This window comes from Schistocerca americana, chromosome 7 (assembly GCF_021461395.2).
Source record: "Schistocerca americana isolate TAMUIC-IGC-003095 chromosome 7, iqSchAmer2.1, whole genome shotgun sequence".
Taxonomy (NCBI): Eukaryota; Metazoa; Arthropoda; class Insecta; order Orthoptera; family Acrididae; genus Schistocerca; species Schistocerca americana.
Window position 1 is genome coordinate 405784758 of NC_060125.1, and position 23601 is coordinate 405808358.

General features: G+C 39.6%; 1 protein-coding gene across 1 annotated transcript in view; it reads right to left on the reverse strand.

Moving 5' to 3' along the window:
* Positions 1-23601, reverse strand: part of LOC124622301 — a 119107-nt gene that overhangs the window by 22206 nt on the left and 73300 nt on the right. The window contains exon 3 of the mRNA XM_047147972.1: positions 5374-5596. Within this exon, the coding sequence (XP_047003928.1) occupies positions 5374-5596 (223 nt within the window). The remainder of the gene's footprint in view (positions 1-5373; positions 5597-23601) is intronic.

Genomic DNA, 23601 nt, shown 5'->3' on the forward strand with positions numbered 1-23601 from the left:
CACTTCATTGTGGTTCGCAGTGTAAGTGTGTAGAGTTATCTTCTACCTTTGTTGTAGATGGAAGTGACCTGTGCTTTCTTCCTAGTACTGGGAGCAGGGTTGATTTTTTATTTAGGTGAGCTAACTCAGCAGAAAATTCTATGTGTTTGTACAAGTAACTCAACATCACAGATATTGAATCAAACCTGAGCTCTATCAAAAAAAGGTGATAACAGGAAACTAGGGATTAGTGGAAATGAAAGGTCCAATACAGAAACAAGAAATGTCGAAGAGTACAAATTTCAACAGCATTTATATGAGAATGTTTTTAGTAGAGTGCAGCAGAAATGGATTATCAGTAAGACAAAGAGCATACAAACACACTGGTTAAAAAAAAAAATGCTGCAAGAACAGTATGCACTGGAAGATAATTTGCTCCGAAATCAAAATAATTTCTATACTGGCATCAGTTTTCATGAAGTAATGGTTTTTGTAAATGTTTACACCAGCCTATATGTATATATATGCTTTTCTATATGAGAAATATTCTGTTGGAACTGTTCTCCGCATTCATAACTAATGGCCCCAAAATTATCTGGGAAGCAGTCCAAATATCACTCAGAAATTTGGTTCAAGTGACATAATCTCAGTAGCCTTATATTATATCACATCAGTTCTCTGCCCTATGGTTGCCAAGGAAGCTCTTGCAGACACTTGTGAAAGACAGCCATGTTGTTCTTTCAATACCAACTAACACATCAAGGAAATGCTCATCAAACATTAATTCCCTAATTTACAAAACTAAAAGCTCAGCCTGTTGTTTCAATAATTATAAATCATGAATAAGATTGTCAAGATACCCTCACAACAAAACATGTGACTCATTTGATTTAGTGATCTTGAAATGTTTGTTAAGCATGGATATGTCCTTTTCTGCATGTTTGTCACTGTAAATGTCTTCACTTGCTGTCACATTTTCAAGAGGCACTGGTACTGGCAATTCTTCACAGTGACATACAGTAGACATAAGTTAAGATACTGAACAGTGTTGTGTTGTGCTTTTTTGTGGTTTCATATATTTCTGCCTGACAATGATAACAATCAGTTGTGTGGTCTGTTGGTTCCCAAGAAATCATGGCAACAGCAAACAGCAGAGTACATTTGACATTATCCTTTTAACCAGCCTATTGGAAGGGCAGTACACGCAAACAAGAAATGTAGAGTGCCCAATTCTTGTGCTGGTCATCAACTTTACACCCAAAATAAAGTTCTAAGCACTTCTTTACAAGAGGATTAAGTTACCATTCTTGCATTTCAGATTATACTTTTCCCTCATGTAGCAGAATGAATTTGTGATATTCAGACAGATTCAAGGCATTTGTTCTTCTGAATTAACACAAAGTTCCTCAAACTTTTAACAACAGGCAGTCACTTCTAACAATCATCAGAACTCTTGTTGACAAGATGTAAGTGGCAAAACACAAGGTGCTTCTGTGTTCACGCACAGTTGCCCAACTACCTACTTTCCTAGAGGAAGATTTACGAACAGTCATGTGTCATAATTCCTTGTACATATTTATTATTTTTAAATTAAAAATCTTCAGAATATTTAAGTTAAGCCACAGAAGAACAAGAAGCACTTTCGTGGATTATGACAGATAGAGGGCAACATGTTGTGCGAAAACTGGACCAACAGCCAAAAACTGATTTAATTTTTTGAATTCAGCCAACACAACTTAGCAAAGCCCATCGCACACATTCATTTTAACAAAAGTCTGTTAATCCGTGACAGTAATCTAACCCAACTGATGTAAAAACAATCAAGTATAAGACCATGTCAAAAGCCTTTTTTAAAAAGTTCACTCATATATGATGAAAATAACTAAAACACAGACTAAATATATGCCAATATTGTTCTATACAGTCAAAGTTGCTTATAGCACTTTTACAATTAATTCATGTGCAAGGATGACCACATTCTAACAGGAATCTACAGTTTTTTGTTCTCACCATATGGAAAAGCAAAGCAATGGCAGATGCTTGTTAGCCACAAGAATACGCTATGAAAGTAAATTTTGAAGCTGACTGTGTTACACTTTTGTTTCCATCAATGCATGGCATTCTGGACCCTGGGACAAGGCATCGGGTCCTCATTTCTAAACAGCCTCAATACCTCCTCTCCTGTCCAACTCATCTGGCCCTCCCCAACCCAGCAATTTTGGACGTTCACATCCACATCTCTGATGGTTCCTTCCAAACCTCTGTCCATATTAAGTCCACCAACCACCAACAGTACCTTCATTTTGGCAGCTGCCATCCCTTCCACACCAAAAGGTCACTCCCATATAGTCTGGTTTCTCAAGGATGGCACATCCGCAGCTACGAGCTGAAGGTCTTACTAAGGCAGGCAGCATTCCTCAAACCCAGTCCACAGACATGTTTCCATGCCATATTCACACACATCACTGATACTCTGACCATTTCCAAGAACCAACTGCCATTGTCAAATTGTAACCAGGAGTGGATTAACCACCCAGTGGCAGAAATTGCCGCTGAGTACATGTTCGATTCTAATGCTTGCTTCACAACCCACGTCATCTGGATCCTTGCCCCCCACGCGCTCCTCCCCACATACCACTTTCTTGGTTTTATATAGATAGACGTTGTCCAAGTGACACGTCCTTCAATCCCCTTATCCTTATCTGAAAGCTAGCAAAGTCCTCAATCTTGTTTACAAGACTTTTGCTGAGTCAGTGCTTTTACTATTGAGTTGTTTCTTTTAATCCTTAAATTATTGGCATTGCATCAGAACTTTTCATTACACAATTGAACAGATGTGTTTCATTGCAAATGTTATCCAATGTCTCAGACACTGATGCACGAGAAAATTGCATATTATTGTTATTTTGGCTGTGTCATTAATTATGGCTTTGTTACTGTACCAGATACTTAAAAATTATCATCCTTTTTTCTTTTTTTACATCTGACTGAAATTATACAGCGATTCGTACAGCCTGACTGACAAGTTACTGCTAAGATCCCATAGCATGGCAAGGTGAGGTTTGCAATAAATTACGTGGCTTAAGTGGCAGATATGCTAAACAGGCAGTTGGGTCTGCTAAGAAAGAATTATAGGAAATTCTGCAGGGGAGAAAAAGCTTCAGGTCCAGAAGAATTGATACTTCTGCACTTTAAACATGGTTCAATTTCATATTTTTAAAACCTACTAATTTCTGACATTACACTGTACCTACAGCCAGATGCCACTCTCAGAATCCAAACATTTCCCTTCCAAAACTCACTAATGATGCTGAGCAACATAATTAAAGGACCATTTTTTCAAAACCTCATAATTGTCTCCTATTGTGATGGAGAAGTTTGAAATTTGGCTCCAAGGTGCCTACAAACTTCCTCTGTAATGGTGCAAAAGCATAGCACACTATGGTGTTACCCTACACTCAATGATACTTCAAACAGCAAGGTGTAAACACATGCGAAAAAAAGACCAGAACTCAGAAGTTCATGTTTCTTGTAAAGCATATTAATGAAGTCACATCGGCAGCAAATTTCTGCCTAATGCCACCATGGATGTGTCACATGATGGGAATGTCTTCACACACTCTCTCATTCACATTTCACCCCTTCTTTTGACATCTCTGTGATGGAGGTCAAAACCACAAGGCCCAGCTTTGAAATCAAGAGTTTTCTTGCGGGTGGCTGAGGAAAACATTTCAAACACACCACCGTTCAGAACAGAAATGAAAAACTCTCAGGGGTGGCATAATGGGCATCAATGAAACCACACCTTCACATGGGGTGTTGATTCCTAAGCAGCTCACAGTCGAAAACCACAGTTCGCAGTGAGTAAAGCAACAGGACAACGTTCTTGAAAACCTTGATACTGCTGACACCCCTGGACGTGTCACTCCATCTCTAAGGACATGGTGTGGCTCCATGCACATTGAACATGACCACAGTCCTCTCAAGGGCTGTGTGACAGCAATTTTTTCTCTTGTGTACAGGCTGGAACAACTAGCCATTCAATGTATGGCTCCATGCTCATTGAACATGATCACACTCCTTTCAAGTGCAGCGCAACAGCAATTTTTGCTTTTGTGTACAGCCTGGAACAACTAGGGGCCATTCAATGAAATTTGAGTGTGATCCAAAGCATCATAGGGTGCTTGTGCATTTTCAGCCCTCCCACTTCATGAATAAAGTGGGGCTGGGTGCCACCAAGGGTGTTGCTGAACTGGGTGGGATCTGGGGGGGAGGGGAAGTGTTTCAGAGGGACCCTTTGCTGTTTTATTCCTGCGTGTATCTAACGTCAGCAAGCAACCCCCCCCCCCCCCCCCTCCCACACCTCCAGTGATCATGCAACAGGAGGCTGAAAATGCATAATCACATTTTGCTGTTTTGTACCACGTTAAAATTTCAACAAATGGCTGTGAATGGTCCCTAGGGGTTCCTACTCGTGTAAGAGCAAAAGCTGCAGTCACACTACACTCCAAAAGTGTATGATCATGTTCAATGGGGATGCAGCCCCATAGTGTCCTTAGAGAAGAGTTGAAACGTCCAGGGATGTCAGCAGTGTCACAGGTTGTCAAGAATGTTGTCCTGCTGCTCATGGCACTGCAAACTGTTGTTTTCAGCCATGAAATGTGTGGCAATCAGCGCCCCAAGAAAAGGGGTGGTTTCATCAATGCCCTTTATGCCCCCCTCCCCCCAGAGGCCTTTTTGTGTCAACTGAGCAGTGGTGCATCTGAAATGGATGTCACATTTCTGACCTCCATCACAGAGGCATCACAAGAAGGTGCGAAGTGTGGATGAGAGGGATTATGACGACCTTCCCATCATGTGACACATTCATAGGGGCATTGGGTAGAATTGTGGTGAAATTTGGTGCCAATGTGACATCATTAACCCAACTTACACTACACATGAACTTCTGAGGTCTGGCCTTTTTCCCTGATGTGTCGACACTTTGCTGTTTGTAGCATCGTCGAGCTTGGGAGTGACATCACAGAGTGCCGTAGTTTTGCATTCGAACTTCTGTAACACAACAGGAGACAATTACAGAGTTTTGAAAATGTGATTCTTTTATTCTGTTGTGCAATTATATCTTCCTGTCCCACAAGTCCCAAATTAAATAGTACCTGTAGGTCCATTTAACTGATTAATTGGACTATTTGTAGTCTGGACGTTCTTTCAGTTAATTTAACATGTACTCTATATGTCAATGACACTATTTAGAAATGGACACCATAAGACAAATAAATCACAGTTAGTCAGTCACATGTAGTTCAGTCTAATTGTGGGATGTTTACAATGATTAAGATGTCATATATTTCATCTTAATTTCCAACAGTGTTAAATAAGAAATTAGAGTTTTACCTTAGTTTGAGATGATGAAGTGAACATCTTTTCTCAAGCCAATTCAAGTTATTAAGATATGCATTATAACTTTTGTCGCATGTATGCCATAATGTCAGAGTTTTATCCAAATATAAATGTGCTACTGTATAGTATGCTTTAAAATCTTCACTCAAGATCTTCTTTGCTTTAGTGACTATTTTTTCACCCTCAGAAAGTGGAAGCCATTCAGCAACTTGCAGTCCTGTAACATGAGAGTTAAGTTACCATAGAAAATATAAATGTTTCATTTCACTTTGAACTATACATTGGTAACCCAGAGCATTTTAATCACCTCTCTCTTACAGTGCTGAAGCAGTTAAGGTGACGTGGAAGTTATATAACAGCAAGAAAAGTGTCCTAATTAGTTCCACAATTTACCCATCTAACGTTCAGCATTCTTTTGCAGCACCACATTTGAACAGCTTCTATTCTCTTTTTGTATAAAATGTTCATTGACTATGTTTCGTTCCACACAAGGCTATACTCCAGACAAATACCTTCAGGAAAACTTCCTAACACTACATCTGATGTTGACAAATTTGTCTTTGTCAGAAATGCTTTTCTTGCCATTTTATATCTGCTCTACTTTGGCCATCATCAGTTATTTTGCTGCCCAAATAACAAAACTCATCTACTACTTTACATGTCTCGTTTTTATGTGACTACATTTCATTATCTTTGTTTTGCTTTTGTTGATGTTCATCTTATATCCTCTTTTCAAGAAACTGTCCGTTCCATTCAGCTACTCTTCTAAGTCCTTTGCTGTCTCTGAGGTTTCCCAGTGACATTGTAATTCTTCAAAGATTTTTTCCTCTCCCTTACTTTAATTCCTACTCCAAATTTACCTTTGCCTTTACAGCTTGCTCAATGAATGTACTGAATAACATTGGCAATAGGCTACAACCCTGTCTCACTCTCTTCTCCTTCACAGCTTCACTTTCATGCCCCTCAACTCTTATAACTGCAATTTGGTTTCTGTATAAGTTTAAAGTCTTTTGCTCCCTGTATTTTACCCCTGGTACCTTCAGGGTTTCAAAGAGAGCACTCCAGACAACACTGTAAAAAGTTTTCTCCAAGTCTACAAATGCTATAAATGTGGGTTTGCCTTTCCTTAACTTATCTTCTAAGATAAGTCGTAGGGTCAGTATTGTCTCTAAACAGATTTTCCCTGAGGTTGGCTCCTACCAGTTTTTCCATTCTTCTGTACAGAATTTGTGTTAGTATTTTGCAGCCATAACTTACCAGACTGATAGATCAGTAACATTCACATCTATCACCACCTGCTTTCTTTGGAATTGGAATTAACGTAGAGGAGATGACAATTTATAGTCATGGAGGACTGGAATGCATTTGTAGGGAAAGGAGTAGAAGAAATGTTTACAAGAGAATATGCGCTTGGTAGAAGGAATGAGAAAGGAGAAAGACAATTGAGTTCTGCAATGAATTTCAGTTAGTAATAGTTAATAGTCTGCTCAAGATTCACAAGAGGAGCAGGCATATTTGGAAAATGCCACGAGAACAAAGAGGATTCCAATTAGATTGCATCATGGTCGGGCAGAGATTCCGAAATCAGATATAGGACTGTAAGGTGTATCCAGGAGCAGATATACACTCAGATTATAATTAAGTAATGATGACAAATAGGTTGAAGTTTGTGCATTGGTTCTTCCTGACTAATCTCTCAAAGAGGTGGGATACGGAAATATTAAGGAATCACAAGATATGCTTCAAGTTCACTTCGGAGGCTATGGGTACTGTGATAACGTATAGCTCAGTAGACAATTCAGAGGAAAGGACATCTCTAAAGAGAGCAGTCATACAAGTTGGAAAGGAAAACATATGTACAAGGAAGGTAATTGTAACCAAACCATAGGTAACGGAAGATATACTTCAGTTGAGCAACAAAAGGAGGACATACAAAAAACTCAGGAATAGTGAAGTACAACTCACTTAGGGATGAAATAAATAGGAAGTTTAGGGAAGCTATGACGAAATGGCTGCATGAAAAATGCAAAGAAATCTAAAGAGAACTGATTATTGGAAGGACTGATTCAACATACAGAAAAGTCGAAACAACCTTCAGTGAAACTAAAAAGCAAGGGCTGTAACATTAAGAGTGCGATAGGAATCCCACTGTTAAATGCAGAGAAGAGAGCGGATAGGTGGAAAGAGTACACTGAAGACCTCTGAGAGGGGGGGGTCATCTCTGATGAAGACATACAGAAGTCAATATTAGAATCAGAATTTAAAAAAGCTTTGGAAGACTTAAGGTCAAATAAGGCAGAAGGGATGGACAACATTCCATTGGCATCTCTAAAATCATTGGGGAAGGTGGCAATAAAAACAACTATTCACATTGGTGTGTAGAAAGTATGAGACTGGCAATATACTCGTCAGACTTTCGGAAGAAGATCATTCACACAATTCTGAAGATTGGAAGAGTCAACAAGTTCAAAAATTATTGCACAATCTGCGTAACAATTCATGCATCCAAGTTGCTGACAACAATAACATACCGAAGAATGGAAACAAAAATCAGACGAAAAGGTAAAGGCACCATAGAGGAAGTTCTAACGTAGTGGTTGCTAATGAAAGCAAGACAGAAGTAAATTCAAGACACGTTCATAGGATCTGCTGACATGCAAAAAGTATTTGATGATGTAAAATGGTGCAAGACTTTCGAAATCATGAGAAAAGTAGGGGTAAGCTGTAGGGATAGACAGGTAACGTACAACATATACAAGAAACAAAAAGGAACAATAAGTCTGGAAGACTAAGAACGAAGTGCTCATATTAAAAATGGTGTAAGATAGGGATGTAATCTTTCACCCCTACTGTTCAATCTATATATCGAAGCAATGACAGAAATAAAAGAAAAGCTCAAGAAAGGGGTTAAAATTAGGGTGAAGGGATATCAATGATAAGATTTGCTGATGACATTGCTATCCTCAATGAAACTGAAAAAGAACTGCAAGATGTACTGAATGAACAGTCTAGTGAGTACAGAACAGGGGCTGCAAGTAAATCAGAATTGTTGATTATGAAGTAGATGAAGTTAAGGAAATCTGCTCCCTTGGAAGCAAAAGAATCCATGATGGTTGGTGCAAGGAGCACACAAAAAAGGCATTCCTGGATGAGAGTAGTCTGCTAGGATCAAACATAGGCATTAATTTGAGGAAGAACTTCCTGAGAATGTATTTTTGGAGCACAGCATTGTACAGTAGTGAAACATGGACTGTGGGAGAAATGGAATATAAGACTCAAAGCTGCTTGGTTGGTAGGGGAAGGGGACTAAACTGTGAGATCATTGGACCTACAATCTACGATGGTCAAAACCAACGGAGCAATAACACAAACAGCAGGGTCCAGTCAAGTGGAAGACAAAACAGGCAAACAGAGACGTTAAAGGAGCACTGGGGAAGCAGGAAGCCTAAAGAACAGGAGTGGTGCAGTTGGAGGAGGGGGGGGGGGCGGGGGGGGGGGGGGGGGGGGCGAGCAGAAGTGCCCCATAAATGCTACGTGCGTTGGGGCAACAGCACAGCCACCAACCCTCCTGATCTCCACACCGTACCACAATGGGGAAAGCACCAGAGGAAGGAGAAAACATAAAAGAGGAAACAAAACGGCACAAAAGACCAGACAAAATGTAAGGAATGGGGATGGGGAGAACCCAGCCAGTGTGCAGCCAAGGCCAAGGCCTCCACAACCAACGGCTAGGCTAACTGAGGGACGCCAATTCCAGAGGGAAATTCAGGTACCTAAACCTAGGAAGAAAAAATCACTTTTGTGAAGAAAACTGAGGACAGACCTAACCATGCGAGGGTGATCCATTAACACCCGGGACAAGGAAGGTGGGAGGGCATATTTAGTGTGAAGGGTCAAAAGGTATGGGCAGTCCACCAAAATATGGACCACCTAAAGGGGGACTCTCAGCTATGGGAGGGGGGGGACCTCACTGTGGAGCAAAAAAAATCATGGGTCAACCTAATACGGCCGATAGGAAGAGTGCAGAGGATGGTAGATCCCTGCTAGAGGTAGAGGGAAGAACATCACATGGAGGGCATCTCCTTGATTGTATGAAGTTTACTAAACAGGAAGATAGCCCCCCCAAGAGTCGGTCCATGATTGAGCAAAATGAGATTTGACATAAAGTCGAAAATCTGCCCCTGGAGGGGTCATTGAGAATGGGAGGTAGGTGGTCGCCATCCCAGTCAGACAACTGGAAAGTTCATTATCCGGGATACCCACGTGGCCGGGAACCCAACAGAAATCAACTGAACAAGACCATAGCCAAGATCTGCGAGAAGTGGCAGGAAAAACAGTGAGCGAGACCCTGAATGCCTCTCATTGAATCTCTACATAACAAAAAAACAATGGCATCCTGAAACTCCCATAAGAGCAGGCACAACAAACAGCGGAACACCACTGGAGCAATGGTGGCTTTCGGAACCCAGAAGAGATCCATCCAAATCAGGAGCGGAGGAGCTAACCAAGAGGGGGCAGGTGGTGGGAGTTGGGAGAGAACATGGGGAAGAGGACAAGGAGGGGAGATGGAAATTTCGGTGGAGAGAAGCAGGGCGGAGCCCAACCAGTGAACCCACCCAAGAGCGGGCAGAAGGTGGGCGATGACCAGAAGAATAGTAAAAGACGGTTAAGCAGGGGACAGCAGATAGTGATGGCACAGGAAGCATAGTGATGGCACAGGAAGCCAGGAGGTGGGGTTGCCAAACCGAAATGGGGAGGGATCCTAGTGTCAACCAGACGACTATCAACAGGAATAGTGCGAAAGGCACTGGTGGCCAAACAAATACCATGATTTTGGACCCAGGTCCAAGAAAAGCAGTGTGGAAGGGGCAGCCGAACCACAAAATTGACAACGATAGTCCAGACGGGTTAGAACTAGAGCCCCATAAAGGTGGAGAAGGGTCGAACGATTTGCACCTCAAGAGGTGTGGGTAAGGAAGCAAAGGACAATGAGTTTACGAAAACAACCAACCTTCAGAAGGCTTATCTGGGACAACCAAGTGAGCTTGTTATCAAAAAGAAGACCCAAGAAATAGAACTGGGGGCTATGGTCAGGTATTGGGCATTGAGGTAGAGCCTCGGATCACGATGGACCATAGCACAGCAACAGAAATGTACCATCCTTGACTTAATGGGGGAGAACTGAGAACTGTGTGACAACGTCGATGCGGAAGTGGACCGGATGGCACCTTGGAGTTGCCGTTCTGTGGAGGCCACCGAGTGGGAGCTAGCCTAAATAGAGAAATCATCCACTGGAATGACCAACAGCTCAACGGAGGTCACAAGTCCATTTATAGCAATAAGGAAAAGGAGGAAACTTAATAAGGAACTCTGTAGAATGCCATTCTCCAAGGTCTGTGGAGAGCTGAGAACAGTACCATCCTGAACTCTGAATGACTGGTTGGACAGGAACTGGTGAATAAAAATCGGGAGGGGGGGGCATAAGACCCCGTTCATGGAGTATAAGTAGGATGTGATGACACCAAGCTGTGTTGCATGCCTTACAAAAATCAAAGAAAACTGCAACAAGATGGAGGCACTGAGAAAAGGCCAGTGGTGTAACCTGGCCATCGGGAAGTGGGAAAGGAACAAGATAATCAATGGGAAGTGATCACTATCGCAGAAGTCATCATCCTGCGACCAGTGTAAAGGAGAAAGAAGGGGAGGGGAAGTGAGCAAAAGATAATTGGCAGAGAAATTGCTGTATGCAGCACTAAAATGAGTAAGGAAAATCAACACTATGGAGACGCAGTTTGTGGTTCACAAGAAACTGATCAATAAGGAGCCCCTGGCTGGATGAAGAAGCACTACCCCAGAAATTGATTGGAATTAAAACTCCCACAAAGGAGGAAGGGAGAGGGGAGTTGCTGGAGGAGGGCAGTTAGGGCAGCAGGCGGAGGTGGCCTGTTAAGAGGGAGACTGAGACTGCAAACTGTGACCTCAAAGTCCTAGTAGACCCAAATGACAACTGCCAGAAAACAGGTATTACTGCGCATGCACAGCTATGATGACATAGAAAGCCTGTATGTTCGTATGTATAAAGCATTAAGCGATCTTACATTACATCATAAGAGAAACAGGAGTTTAGAGGATACTCCAAGGACATCGGAATTTTGTAAGCCACACTAAAAATCATACTTTGGCTTAAAGTGCACATTCATATGTCCTGATTTACAATTAAGTATGTCCCAACCTGATATGAAGCTTTTCAGTGTGGTTTTCGGGATGTTAATTTTAGTGGAGTACCAGTACTGTATTATCTCATGTTTGGTTCTTTATTATGACGTAATGCCAAACATGTCAGAAGATGAAAACATGCACTTGAAATTCAGTGAACAGTTGAAACCAGCCAATAGTGTGGTGACAGCCTCAGCAGAAAAAGATTAATGAAAGGCAAATTTCTTTAGCAAACCGACAAAAATGCAAGATGATTAATGCTTGACTGCCAAAAACATGGAAATAAAATCAGAAAACTGAAACTAGTAGCCTAGCCTTTTATAATTATGCAGACTGTATTTTAATTCACTTGGTAGCTCCCAGTCACAGAAATCCGTCTTGTTTTCATTTGACTTGAGAGCTGTAAATGAAGAGGAAACAGCAAAATCACTAAATGTAAACATGGAGTAAGTGGAGACTGCCCTCCTCACCACTACAACTCAGACTGATCTGCACATGTGCGAATCTGGCAGCTTGGGCGAACCAGAAAATTTTTTCCGGTTAGCCTCTGCATTTCTCAGAAATGGGCACAGATAGAAAAGTGCAGTTTGCGGCATAATGTTTTTCTACATCTAGGTTTCTAGTAGCCACTTAACTGAGTTCAGAGAGTCAAGGTGACCATATTTTCTAGAGCCAAATTCGGGACAGATTGAAAAATTTTGATATTACAAAAAAATTCTGAAGCAGGAGTGATAAATGCAAACTATGACTTTAATTTTTAACAAAAAGTACATTAATTTGTATTTTGTTAGTACTTCCTAAGATGAAGGATTGCAAGCAGGCATAAATTATTTATCAGTGCTGTAAATTTTCTTCAGCATGTCTGTATTCTTCAACATTCCTTGAGTTTCATACTAATTCACTCCAGTCACTAACATTGTCTCTGTAGTTTCTACAACAAACTGTTACTTTGTCACTGCTCCATACTGTACTCATTTGGGAAGATACCCTTTCATTCCGAATCAGGTGAAAAGAACATACAATTCGGGAAAAATCATTTCATAATTGTTAAATCGCAAACAAACAGGTGTCTAGAATTACTTTAGAAAAAAAAAATTCAGGACAGAGCTTGAAAAATCGTGACCGTTACGAAAAAGGGGGGATAGGGGGCTGGTCACCTTAAATGGATGCACCATCTGTAGCCCACAGGTTATCTAACCAGTATTCCAGTTCCATGTCCAGTCTAGGATGTCCTCATTAAAGTGTCGTATCACTGCTCTGATGCGAGTCACAGTTTGTGCAAGTCCTGGCCAAAGGAAAAAATGTAATGGGGTTCTGTAGGACACGGGTATCAGATCTGGTCTGTACAAAGCATTCCACACACTGTGCCAACTGCTGGAGGGTGTTAAGTCAATCACTAACATGGGAAAATAAGAAAAAACAGCTTTAGGTGTGTGTGTGTGTGTGTGTGTGTGTGTGTGTGTGTGTGTGTTGTGTGTGTGTGTGATCATTATGCCACAAACTGGATCTTTCTACCTATTCCCATTGCTAAAATATACATGATCAAAGTTGTAAAGACAATTTTGGAACACATGCTATGTGCTGAAGAATCTATCTATAGTTAGGTTCTCTTTTAAAACTTTTAACTAAGGTTTATTATCATCCATTTTCCAATCAATAGTTTTCCACAGGCATGAAGAAAGGTCCAGGTTTACCCCAGACAGTTTTGTAAAAATCCCTCCAGCACACCTATGTACCCTCTCAAAATTGGGACCAATCCGGGGAAATCAGGACATATTGCAGCCATAGTAGGAGGTGCAAATGTGAGCTCAATGGTTTCCTTTAGGATTTATGAAGAAGAAAGAAATCTTGCCTCATTTTAGCGACACTTATTCAGTTTTATACACAATGTGTGATGATGCACACAAATGCAAAATCATTTGAATATTTGTGTGGAAGGTAAATATTTTGTACAGAAAACTACATCACCAGCTACATACGTTTCCCCCACTTCTACAGTTCTACAGGTAGTGTGATAACTATTAAAAATTCACAAGCACAAATTTTAAGGACTATCTATATGGTGTTATAAATCTGTATGGGGCTAGGAGAGATTATTTAATGTTTATTAGTCCATTTTGAAACTTTGTTATATTAAAAAAAATTTCTATTGAAGTAGTTATTTTCTGCTTTTTAGTCTCTTGTGTGTAGAATTTTACAGTTGATTTCAAACACTTTGACGAAATTACAGCAGGACATGTGGTAAACTTTGTGTCTATCACAGTTTTTCTTCAAATGAAATATATATTGCTTCCTCATAGGCATACCTTGTGAGAAGACCGTGAATGTAAAAACTACAGTGAATCAAGCTGACAGGAAAGCTTTACAGAAATCGTTCTTACATGCAAAACATTTGCAACTGGACCAAGGAAACGGGGAAATAGCAATGGTACACCAACTACCTACCCTCCGTCAGACACCAGAAAAAAAAAGAGAGAATTAATATTGCATCTTCATCCCATCTGAGTTAAGTTGAAAGTTTCAAGTCTTTAGTTCATCAAAAAGATAGTTAAAAATCTATTGCAAAATTTATACCAGACAGACAGACCAAAGAAACAAAGTACTGTCCACCACTCACCAGACTCAAAAGTGAGTTAATATTATAGTATCATCCACTTCTAAGCTATGTTGAAAGTTTCAACTCTCTAGCATATCAGGAAATTACTTTAAAATTAACTTCAAAATTTGTACCAAGAAAGCAGACAGGAAACTGACCTAATAAAAACATGTTAAAAAGTGATTGTTGACTTATATATACACAAATTTACAGTGTAGCACCAGATACCAAACTTTTAAAACCAACCAAAAATTGATATTTAATGCCACAAGTATGAAAATTCGTATTTCAGCAAGTAAATACATACATTTTGAATGTACTTTATTGTTAGAAATATACTTTTTATTCACATCTCCTTGAACTAAGATACTTTATTTGTCTCTTAAAAAAGTTGTCAGCCCTAATCATGTTTCATGTATAACCAAAAAGACTGAAAAACTATGTAAATAAAATCACTCAAACTATTGAGAGAGTGGAAACATCACATAACAGCTGAAACCGATGGTGACTTGTTTCAGTCAGTTGCCTATAATGGAGTGAAACCACTCAAATCCAATGAGTGAATGAAAACATTCACATAACGGCCGCAACTGATGGATACTTGTTTCAGTTGGTTGTCTTACGTTGAATGAAACCACTCAAACACAGTGAGGGAATGAAAACATTCATGGAGCTGACATGACCACTGAGACTTGTTTCATTCGACTCGAGGGGGGGGGGGGGAGGACAACAATGAAAAAAATCGACCAATTGACTGTTAAAAACAGAAGTATATTGAAAATTATGTAAGGAATGAGGTGCTTCTCCCCAGAATTGGTGAGGAAAGGAATGTATGGAAAACACTGATAAGAAGAAGAGGCAGGATGATATGACATCTATTAAGACAACAGGGAATAACTTCCTTGGTACTGGAAGGAGCTGTACAGGGTAAAAACTGTACTGGAAAACAGATATTGGAATACATCCAGCAAAGTAGTGTTTCCAATGGTAGAGCAGCTGACTGCTCCCAAGTTTTTGTTACCATCCCATCATTTTGTTTGATTTGTTGGCGATTGTCTATTCTCACAGACTCTTTTGTTTGATATTCCTCCAGGGATCAGTTTCTAAGTTAATGTACACAATTTTTTTTCCATTGTTCCTTTTTTGTTTTCCAAGAAGGCAGCGATGTTGGACACTGAGGTCTAGAGCAAAGCCAATGTTCTAACTCGTCCCAGGGGTGTTCCACAGGGTTGATAGTGGGGACCAGCCCATTTCAGGAATGTTATTATCCACAGACCATTGCCTCACAGGTGCTGCTCTATGACAGGATGCACTGTCAAGCTTATACAATCAATCATCATCTACAAACTGTACCTCTACACACACAGCACACAATGATGTAAAATGTTTTCATGTCCTACCGCATTTAGCTGGTGGCACTTTGGAACACACAAGTGATTCTTACTACTGACTTCATGCAATTTTTTTACAACCACTCTCTGCAATGCTTAACAATCCCTTTCCATCAGTATACATTGTAACAGGACATCCTCTTCTAGCATTACTTTTCCTCAACAGTAGTTGTAGATATCAATATTATTTTTTTAATTTTGGACAGGTCAAGATTATTTCTGAAAACTATCATATAATTTTATACACAGTATATTATATTTCAAGCTAATATTTATGAAAATGAATTACTTTATAAATGTTGTAATCATTAAGTACTAGTTCTGAACGTACAGTTAAAATTATTTTTTTAGACGCATTTGACATTACGAATTATTGGCACACTTAAAATTTCTATTATTAATTACGCAATGCTGTACTGGTTACTATGTTTATTTCTGGCTTCATTTATGAAATAATAATCGAAAGTAATAATGTAACAGAACATAGTAGAAATTCATTTGTTAAGAAAGATTGTAAACCCTTTGGAATATGGTTTTTTACGCAGAGTGTGAGATCCGTAAGCATGCCTTTGATGTGATCAGACGTATTTTTGTATTTTGTGCAAACACTGTAATTTCAGCTTTGTTAATGTGAGAAATCAAAAGACTGTATGATATACTGAAATGTGACAAAATATATTAACGTAATCAGAGCTCGAACGGAAAGATTTAGGTGTCACGCGCCATTCGAGAGTGGAGTGGTAGGGAAGTAGCATGAAAATGGTTTGATGAACCTTCTGCCAGGCACTTAAGTGTGAATTGCAGAGTAACCATGTAGATGTAGAACAACAAAAATTCTGCAACAACAATCTTCCAATTTATTTTGATCAATCCAACCACGAGGATCTAAAACGTGACATTTTCAGCTTTAAGAATCAGACCCCTAGACAAGAAGAACTGAAGCTAACTCCACATGACGAGCTAAGTAAACTATGAAGTTTATTGTAATCTTCGCTACTCTCAGATCTTCATAAAAGACTAATGTGGACAATAGATGGAATTAGGAAGGAGGGGGTAGATTACAACACGAGCTGCCTGATCTTTATCTGTGTTGTTTCTTTGTGTTCACAGCCAATCAACAGTACTCTAATATGTGGTTCCTACTGGACAAGACGGGTTGGTGACTCAACTGCTTGGAGCTAAAGATGATCCAGAGCGAATGAAACACCTAATCTAATTAGAAATGTACATCTGAGACAAAACATTAAATAAGAGTTATCTTAAAGTAAAAAATAAGTTGCATGATATTACAGATAACTTTGCAATCTACATGATGTATGGTACTGTATACAAGGTGTTACAGAAGGACAGTTTAAAAATTTCGGAAATTGTAGATGATGAAATTCAGAACATTTTGCAGTAAAAACCCCATAGACAGAAATGTGATAATAAAGTTTCTGCAGCACTGTGCACTTTCCATGTATTCAGCAGGCACAATAAACACCAGAATACTGTATTTTGGTAAAAGTTTATTGACAGCAGAGTACAATCAATTACGGTAACCAAATTTGTGATTTCACTACTGTACAGTAAATGTTCAATGTGACGACTACCAACTTAATTACATAAAGAGCAGCGACAAACTATGTTATCTCTGATTCTCTGCAAGATACTGTGTTGCCCTCTGATGGTATCAAACATAGTAAAGATGTGCTTCAATAAGCTCAGAGTGTTCACAATGATGCTGAATACACAAGAGACTTTACATAACCCCAGAGGAAAAAGTCAACAGGGGTGAGGTCAAGGGAGCGCACAAGTGTAGAGACTGGGCATCCTCTTCCAATTACTCTCAGCCTGAAGCCATGTGTGAGCAATGCCCTGCCTCAATGACCCAGGTGCGCTGGAGCACTACCATTCTGAAACAACAAAATGGTGCACAGCTGTAATGGAACGTCCTGTAGAAATTAAGGCACGACACTATCCAGAAAGTTCAAAAACCATGCACTATTCAAAAGACCTGGTAAGATGCGAGATCCAGATGAGTTATCTCCAAGAATTCCCACCCAAATATTCACTGAGAATCTCACCTGGTAACTTCTAGTAGAAATAGTGTATTACTATAGAAACTTTATTTTGCATTTCCGGCTACATATATGTCGCAGACTATATTTCACATGGCACTCAGGTGGTCGGTGGCTGTGCATCACAACAAGAAGACTGAAGCTACACCACACCTACTGTAGAAATTATGGTCTTATAATGAAATAATGAATGTCGTGTATATCTTTAACAGTGTAGTCCCCTCTTGGCCATCCTCGACTGAATTTCACTTTCAAAGAATAAGTTAAAACATTTTATTACATGGCCAATCTCCTTATATCACTGGCACCCATAAACCAAGTTAAAGTGTTTTTTTGGAGAAGAACAAATAATCATTAACTGATGCCTACAGTCTTATTTAACAAAGAGGAAGACAATTTCAGTTGTTTTTGTTATGGAATTCTACTTAACTGGTTAATGTACAAAGAAATTATTCGGGCTTTAGAAGTGCTAAATCAGTTGTGTATCACTGGTCTTTTCATACTTTGACGACATAAATTTACAACAGAATGTTTTGGTATTTCAAGGACAGAGAAGAGCTATAAACTATTTGTTGAAAAAACCAGCAACCAGCTGTGCAAAAGAAATTTTATTTCTTAACTGGTTCCAGGCACCTACTGCATTTTTTCCATAGACACCACACACAAGTACAAGATATATAAGAATATTTAAAAAAATGAAGAAAAATTTAAAAGTTTAAAGGTAGAGAGAGATGGAGGTCAGTGGCATACTAGCAGGGAACCTGTTGGGAAAAACAAAGTGCGAAGCATATCTTGCTGTCGGAGACGGTAACAGGAGTAAGTTGAAATCTATTCTCAATCAGTACCTAATTTGAAGGGCCAGAAAATTGCTATAGGGGAAAAGAAGTATGGGCACAATTGTACACTGCTATTATAGTGAAACAATAAGTATCAGAACATTGCAAATACGAATCGTGAAACAATTTTAACTAGCAACATTCACACAAAATGCACGATGAGTTTTCCAACACATTGCCAAGCTAGTTTGGATGTCATTAGTTTGAATTATTTCATGAGTTTTATTTGAAATTTAGTATGTGTTTGGATACTAATTGTTCCACTATAAGAAGTATACAAGTGTAACCATGCTTACTTTCTCCTGTAGTCATTTTCTGACCCTTCATATTAGCTACTGATTGATAATTGTTTCTCCACTTATTCCCGTTACAGTCTCCAGCCCCATGATACGCTTCACACTTTTTGTTTTTGCCGACATGTTCCGTGCTAGCACACTACTGACCCCACTACACCTGTTATTGGCAACTACTTCCTAAACTTCCCAGCCATAGTGCCACATGTTTGTATAAACTTATTTTATTTCTTAATATGTAGGATTTTATTTGTTAGTTGACATGCTAGTTAATCGCTCTTATACACTGATCAGTCAGAACATTATGACCACCTACCTAATCACGTACATTCATGTTTGCCATGGATAAATGGGGCGGCACGTCGTGGCATGGAAGTAATGACGTCTTGGTAGGTTACTGGAGGGAGTTGGCACTACATCTGTACACATAAGTCACTTAATTCCCATAAATTCCAGGAAAAGGGGAGGGAGGGGGGAGGCAATGAACTCTGATGCCACATTCAATCACATACAAGATGTGTTCAATCGGGTTCAGATCTGGTGAGTTGGGCAGCCAGCACATCAACTGGAACCCTCCACTGTGTTCCTCTAACCACTCCATCACACTGCTGGCATTATCTTGTTGAAAAATACCACTCCATCAGCAAACATGATTGTCATGAAGAAGTGTACATGGTCTGCAACCAGTGTACGATACTCCTTGGCCAACATGATGCCTTGCACAAGCTCCATTGGAACCATGGATGCCCCCTTGAATGTTCCCTAGAGAATAATGGAGGTGTCGCCAGATTGTCTCCATGCCGCAGTACAGGCTGTTCCTCATGGAAGACGACAGATTCGCCTACTCCCACTGGTATGATGATGAAGGTATCGGCATTCAAATGACCATTCAATGCTCTGCCACTGCGCCAACATCCAGTGCCAATGGTCATGTGCCCATTTCAGTTGTAGTTGCTGATGTCGTACTGTTGACATTGGCACATGCATGGGTCGTCAGCTATGGAGGCCCACCATTAGGAGTGTTCAATGCACTGTGTTTTCAGACACAATTGTACTCTGCCTAGCATTTAAGTCCAATGTTAGTCTCACCACAGTTCACTGCCTGCCCTGTTTTACCACTCTGCCCATCCTACGACATATGACATCTATAATGAGGGATGGCTGCCCAATCCCATGACATCTGGATATGGTTTCACCTTGGCTTCAACACAATTTGAAAACACTCACCACAGCATTCCTCAAACACCAGACACGTCATGCAGCTTCCGAAATGCCCATGCCAAGCCTCCGGGCCATCACAATCTTCCGTCGGTCAAACTCAGATAGATTGCATGCCTTCCTCATTCTACACAAGAACAGAGCACACACCGATACACTTGTACTGCACCGTGCAAGTGTCAGACTAACAATCATTCCTCATCAGGTAATGATGCTATTGCCTAGACAGGTTTATATCTATGGTAGGTCAGTGGTCATAATGTTCTGACTGATCAGTGTATATTCGCTGTTTTACAGTGACCATACTTGCATATGTTTTTGCTTTATTACTTTATCTGACTTTCACCTTCACTCTGAGACCAACATGAGATATGTTGGTCATCAGTTGATTAGCTCCAGTTCTTACCTGATGTCTGTACTTCTTGTTTGGTGATCTTATACCAACTTGTACATGTACTACGATCCATATGTAAGCATTCATGATTTCTTTCTCCATTGGCTTCAACACAATTTGAAAACACTCACCACAGCATTCCTCAAACACCCAACACGTCATGCATAAAAGATTATTTCATCATCATTTATTATGTTTTACTTTTATAGGACTAAAGTACTATGCTGCATACACCTGCTTATTTTTGACTCTTGCTAATAATGTGACAATTCATATGTAGCACTTCTTTGCATTTTAATTTTTAAGCTTACCCTTCTTAAAAAATTTTGATATTCTTATAATATCATATGTACTTATTTGTGGCATATTTATCTGTAGTGTCTTCTGAACAAGGGCGCTAGGCGCCTGAGACCAGTAAAGAAATAAAATATCCTTTGTGCAACTGGTTGCTGATCTTGTCAACAAATATGTCTAGAATTGTAGAAGATTAATAAAACACTAAAGCTATGAACAATATCTTAATTAAAAGTATGCTGTCTAATTATCTGAGAATTAATCCTATGTAACATTAATATTGAAAAATATTAGTTTCAAATGTCACTGCTAGTACTGAAGGCACTGATTCACCAGTTTTACTGACTGTCTGTTTAAACAGCAGTGCTGTTTGGGTAACTAAAAGAACCAGAAACTGGATTTTACAACAATTTCAGAAAGTGACAGTAGAAAAGAATCTTTCTTTCTTTCTTCGCCTTATTGTTCCTCAGATGAGTCAAACCTACAGCTACACGAGAAATTAATAACAAGAAATTAACAACAACCAGTCAAAGGAATTAATAAGTGAAAAATGTCTGGTACATTTAAGATCAGATGCAGTAAAGGATATAATAATCAGTAACAAATAACATTTACTGCATATCTAGATTTCTTTCATTCGTGTGGCCATCTCCAGTGCTGTAAATATTAAGTTTAATCATTAAAAACACCTGTATGTGCACATACTGACTGGACTACTAATGTCAGAGAAAGAGTTCTCACAGTGACCCATATCTACATATAGACACCATTTGCGACTGATTGTTGTACCCTTTACTACTTGAATACAGTCACCGGTCACAACTCTTTTCCTATGGAATCAAACCTGGTTTAGGATTACGATGTAGGCTTTGACATGAAAGTTCCACCGATGTCAAAGTTATTAAATTTAAACCTTAAAAGCACAGTGAATCACACTAACAATACGGTATCAAGCATCAGACACAGTTGTGGTGTTCACAGGACAGCACATTGTTGGGAAATAACGAAATATACAGTGCCTGCCAAAAATTGAAATACCGGAGGCTGTCATACGTCAACATAACTTTGTCTACATACAAACCATCAGCACGTATGCAAATGAGTAGTGCTGACTTTCTCTGTCACTGGTAGAACAGCCACAAGGGAACATCAGTGAGTTACCAAGCCTGTTAGGATATATTGTGGTATAACATATCACTTTGGTATAGTGATGTGCTGCACAATGTTTATAGTACCAATGAGTGGTGATTTGTACAATGAAAATATTTTTTTTAGTTTGAATAGTGAATTCAGATTTTTATACAGTTTGAGAGTTATATCTTGTTCATGCACGAATTATGATGTGGATGGATGCAGCACTTCTGCATGGCAGGACAACGATACCTGCTTTATCACACTTCGTTGTGCCTGCTGGTTTGGCAGTTTATTCCACACAGTCTTGTCCCAGCTTGGGGATGCAACATTTGCCACACAGCAATGAATACCATAACAATCAGTATTTTGTCATGGGAATGAGAGAGGAAGTTAAACAGTTTTTCTAAAGAAAACTGTCATTCAAGTTGTACTAAATGTGTGTCTTATTCCAACTCATATTGTATATGAACTCTGGGATGTTTAAGTACTGTAATCAATAGGCCTGAGTTTTAATGACAAGTTATATTTTTTTCCAGAACTTCAGAGTGAATTTCACAACAATTTATGCACAAATCTAGGTATTGTAGAGTGAAAAAAAATTTTTTTATTGTGCATGTAAAGTCATATTTATGCCTTTTTAATAATAGGTCATATTTCAGCCAAATACGCACATATGTGTCACAAATTTAAGAACACAAGAATAAAAACATGAAAATGATGCTCATGTGACAATGTTTCAGGCTATATTGTCACAAATAAACACAGCAATTACCACAAAGCTTTATTTATCAGGACTATGGTAGAGAAGCAGTGTAACACATTAGTTGGTTCACTATCATAAGACACTGTTGCACAGAGTTGACACAACACTCTCTAAGCCAACAAAGGCAGCTTCTGATGTAATAAACACCATATATGTGGACACACTATTCAGTATGGATACAAACTTGGTCTGGTTCAACATGCAGAAAGTAAAGTGCTCCAACAACATGGAGTTCTGAGGTTCTGTTCATGATTTTAGAGAGATATTCTTCGGCAATGATAGGAACATATTATTTTGTAAACTATGCGCAGTTAAAGCTTATGCAGAAAAGCAAGAGCACTGTAATACTGCCTAACACAACAGCTGTATGAGTAGAGATACTGAAAATAACATCAGACAAACAATGCTATTTCAGCTATTTCAGCATCTTCAACTGTGCAATCTTTCTTCAAGAACTTGTACCAAATGATGGTGTCTTGCAACAAGCCAATTGAGAAGCTGAAGAATCCATGCTGCAGACAGTTCTTGGAGAAGTCCAGTTCCAGATGAAGGGGAAGAGGTAAGGGGGGAGGGGGGAGGGGGGGGAGCAGAGAAGTCAGTGCTGCCTGGTGGAGTCTGCATGGATCTGACAGTGGCAGGATAAGGCTGGTAGGTGCAGTATCACGAGGATTGTGATGAGAGCAAAAAAGAAGAGAAAGGGAAAAGAGTGACAGGTGCACTGGCAGATAACAGTGCACGAAGAGAGTGAGGGTACACGAATTGAGAGGCTGTGATAGGGCAGATGGCCTGGGTTGTGAAGCAGCTATGGAAATCAAGTATGTAATTTTCTGCTCCATGTTGTGCCACAGGATCGTCCACTTTGCTTTTCGCCACAGTCTGGCGGTAGCCATCCATGCCGGTGGACAGCTAGTTGGTTACCAAGATAAAAAGCTGTGTAATAATGATATACGACATGGCTGCTATCACCGGTGGCCTGACCTCTCATGGGGTAGAATAAGCACATGACAGGACTGGGTGGATAGGTTGG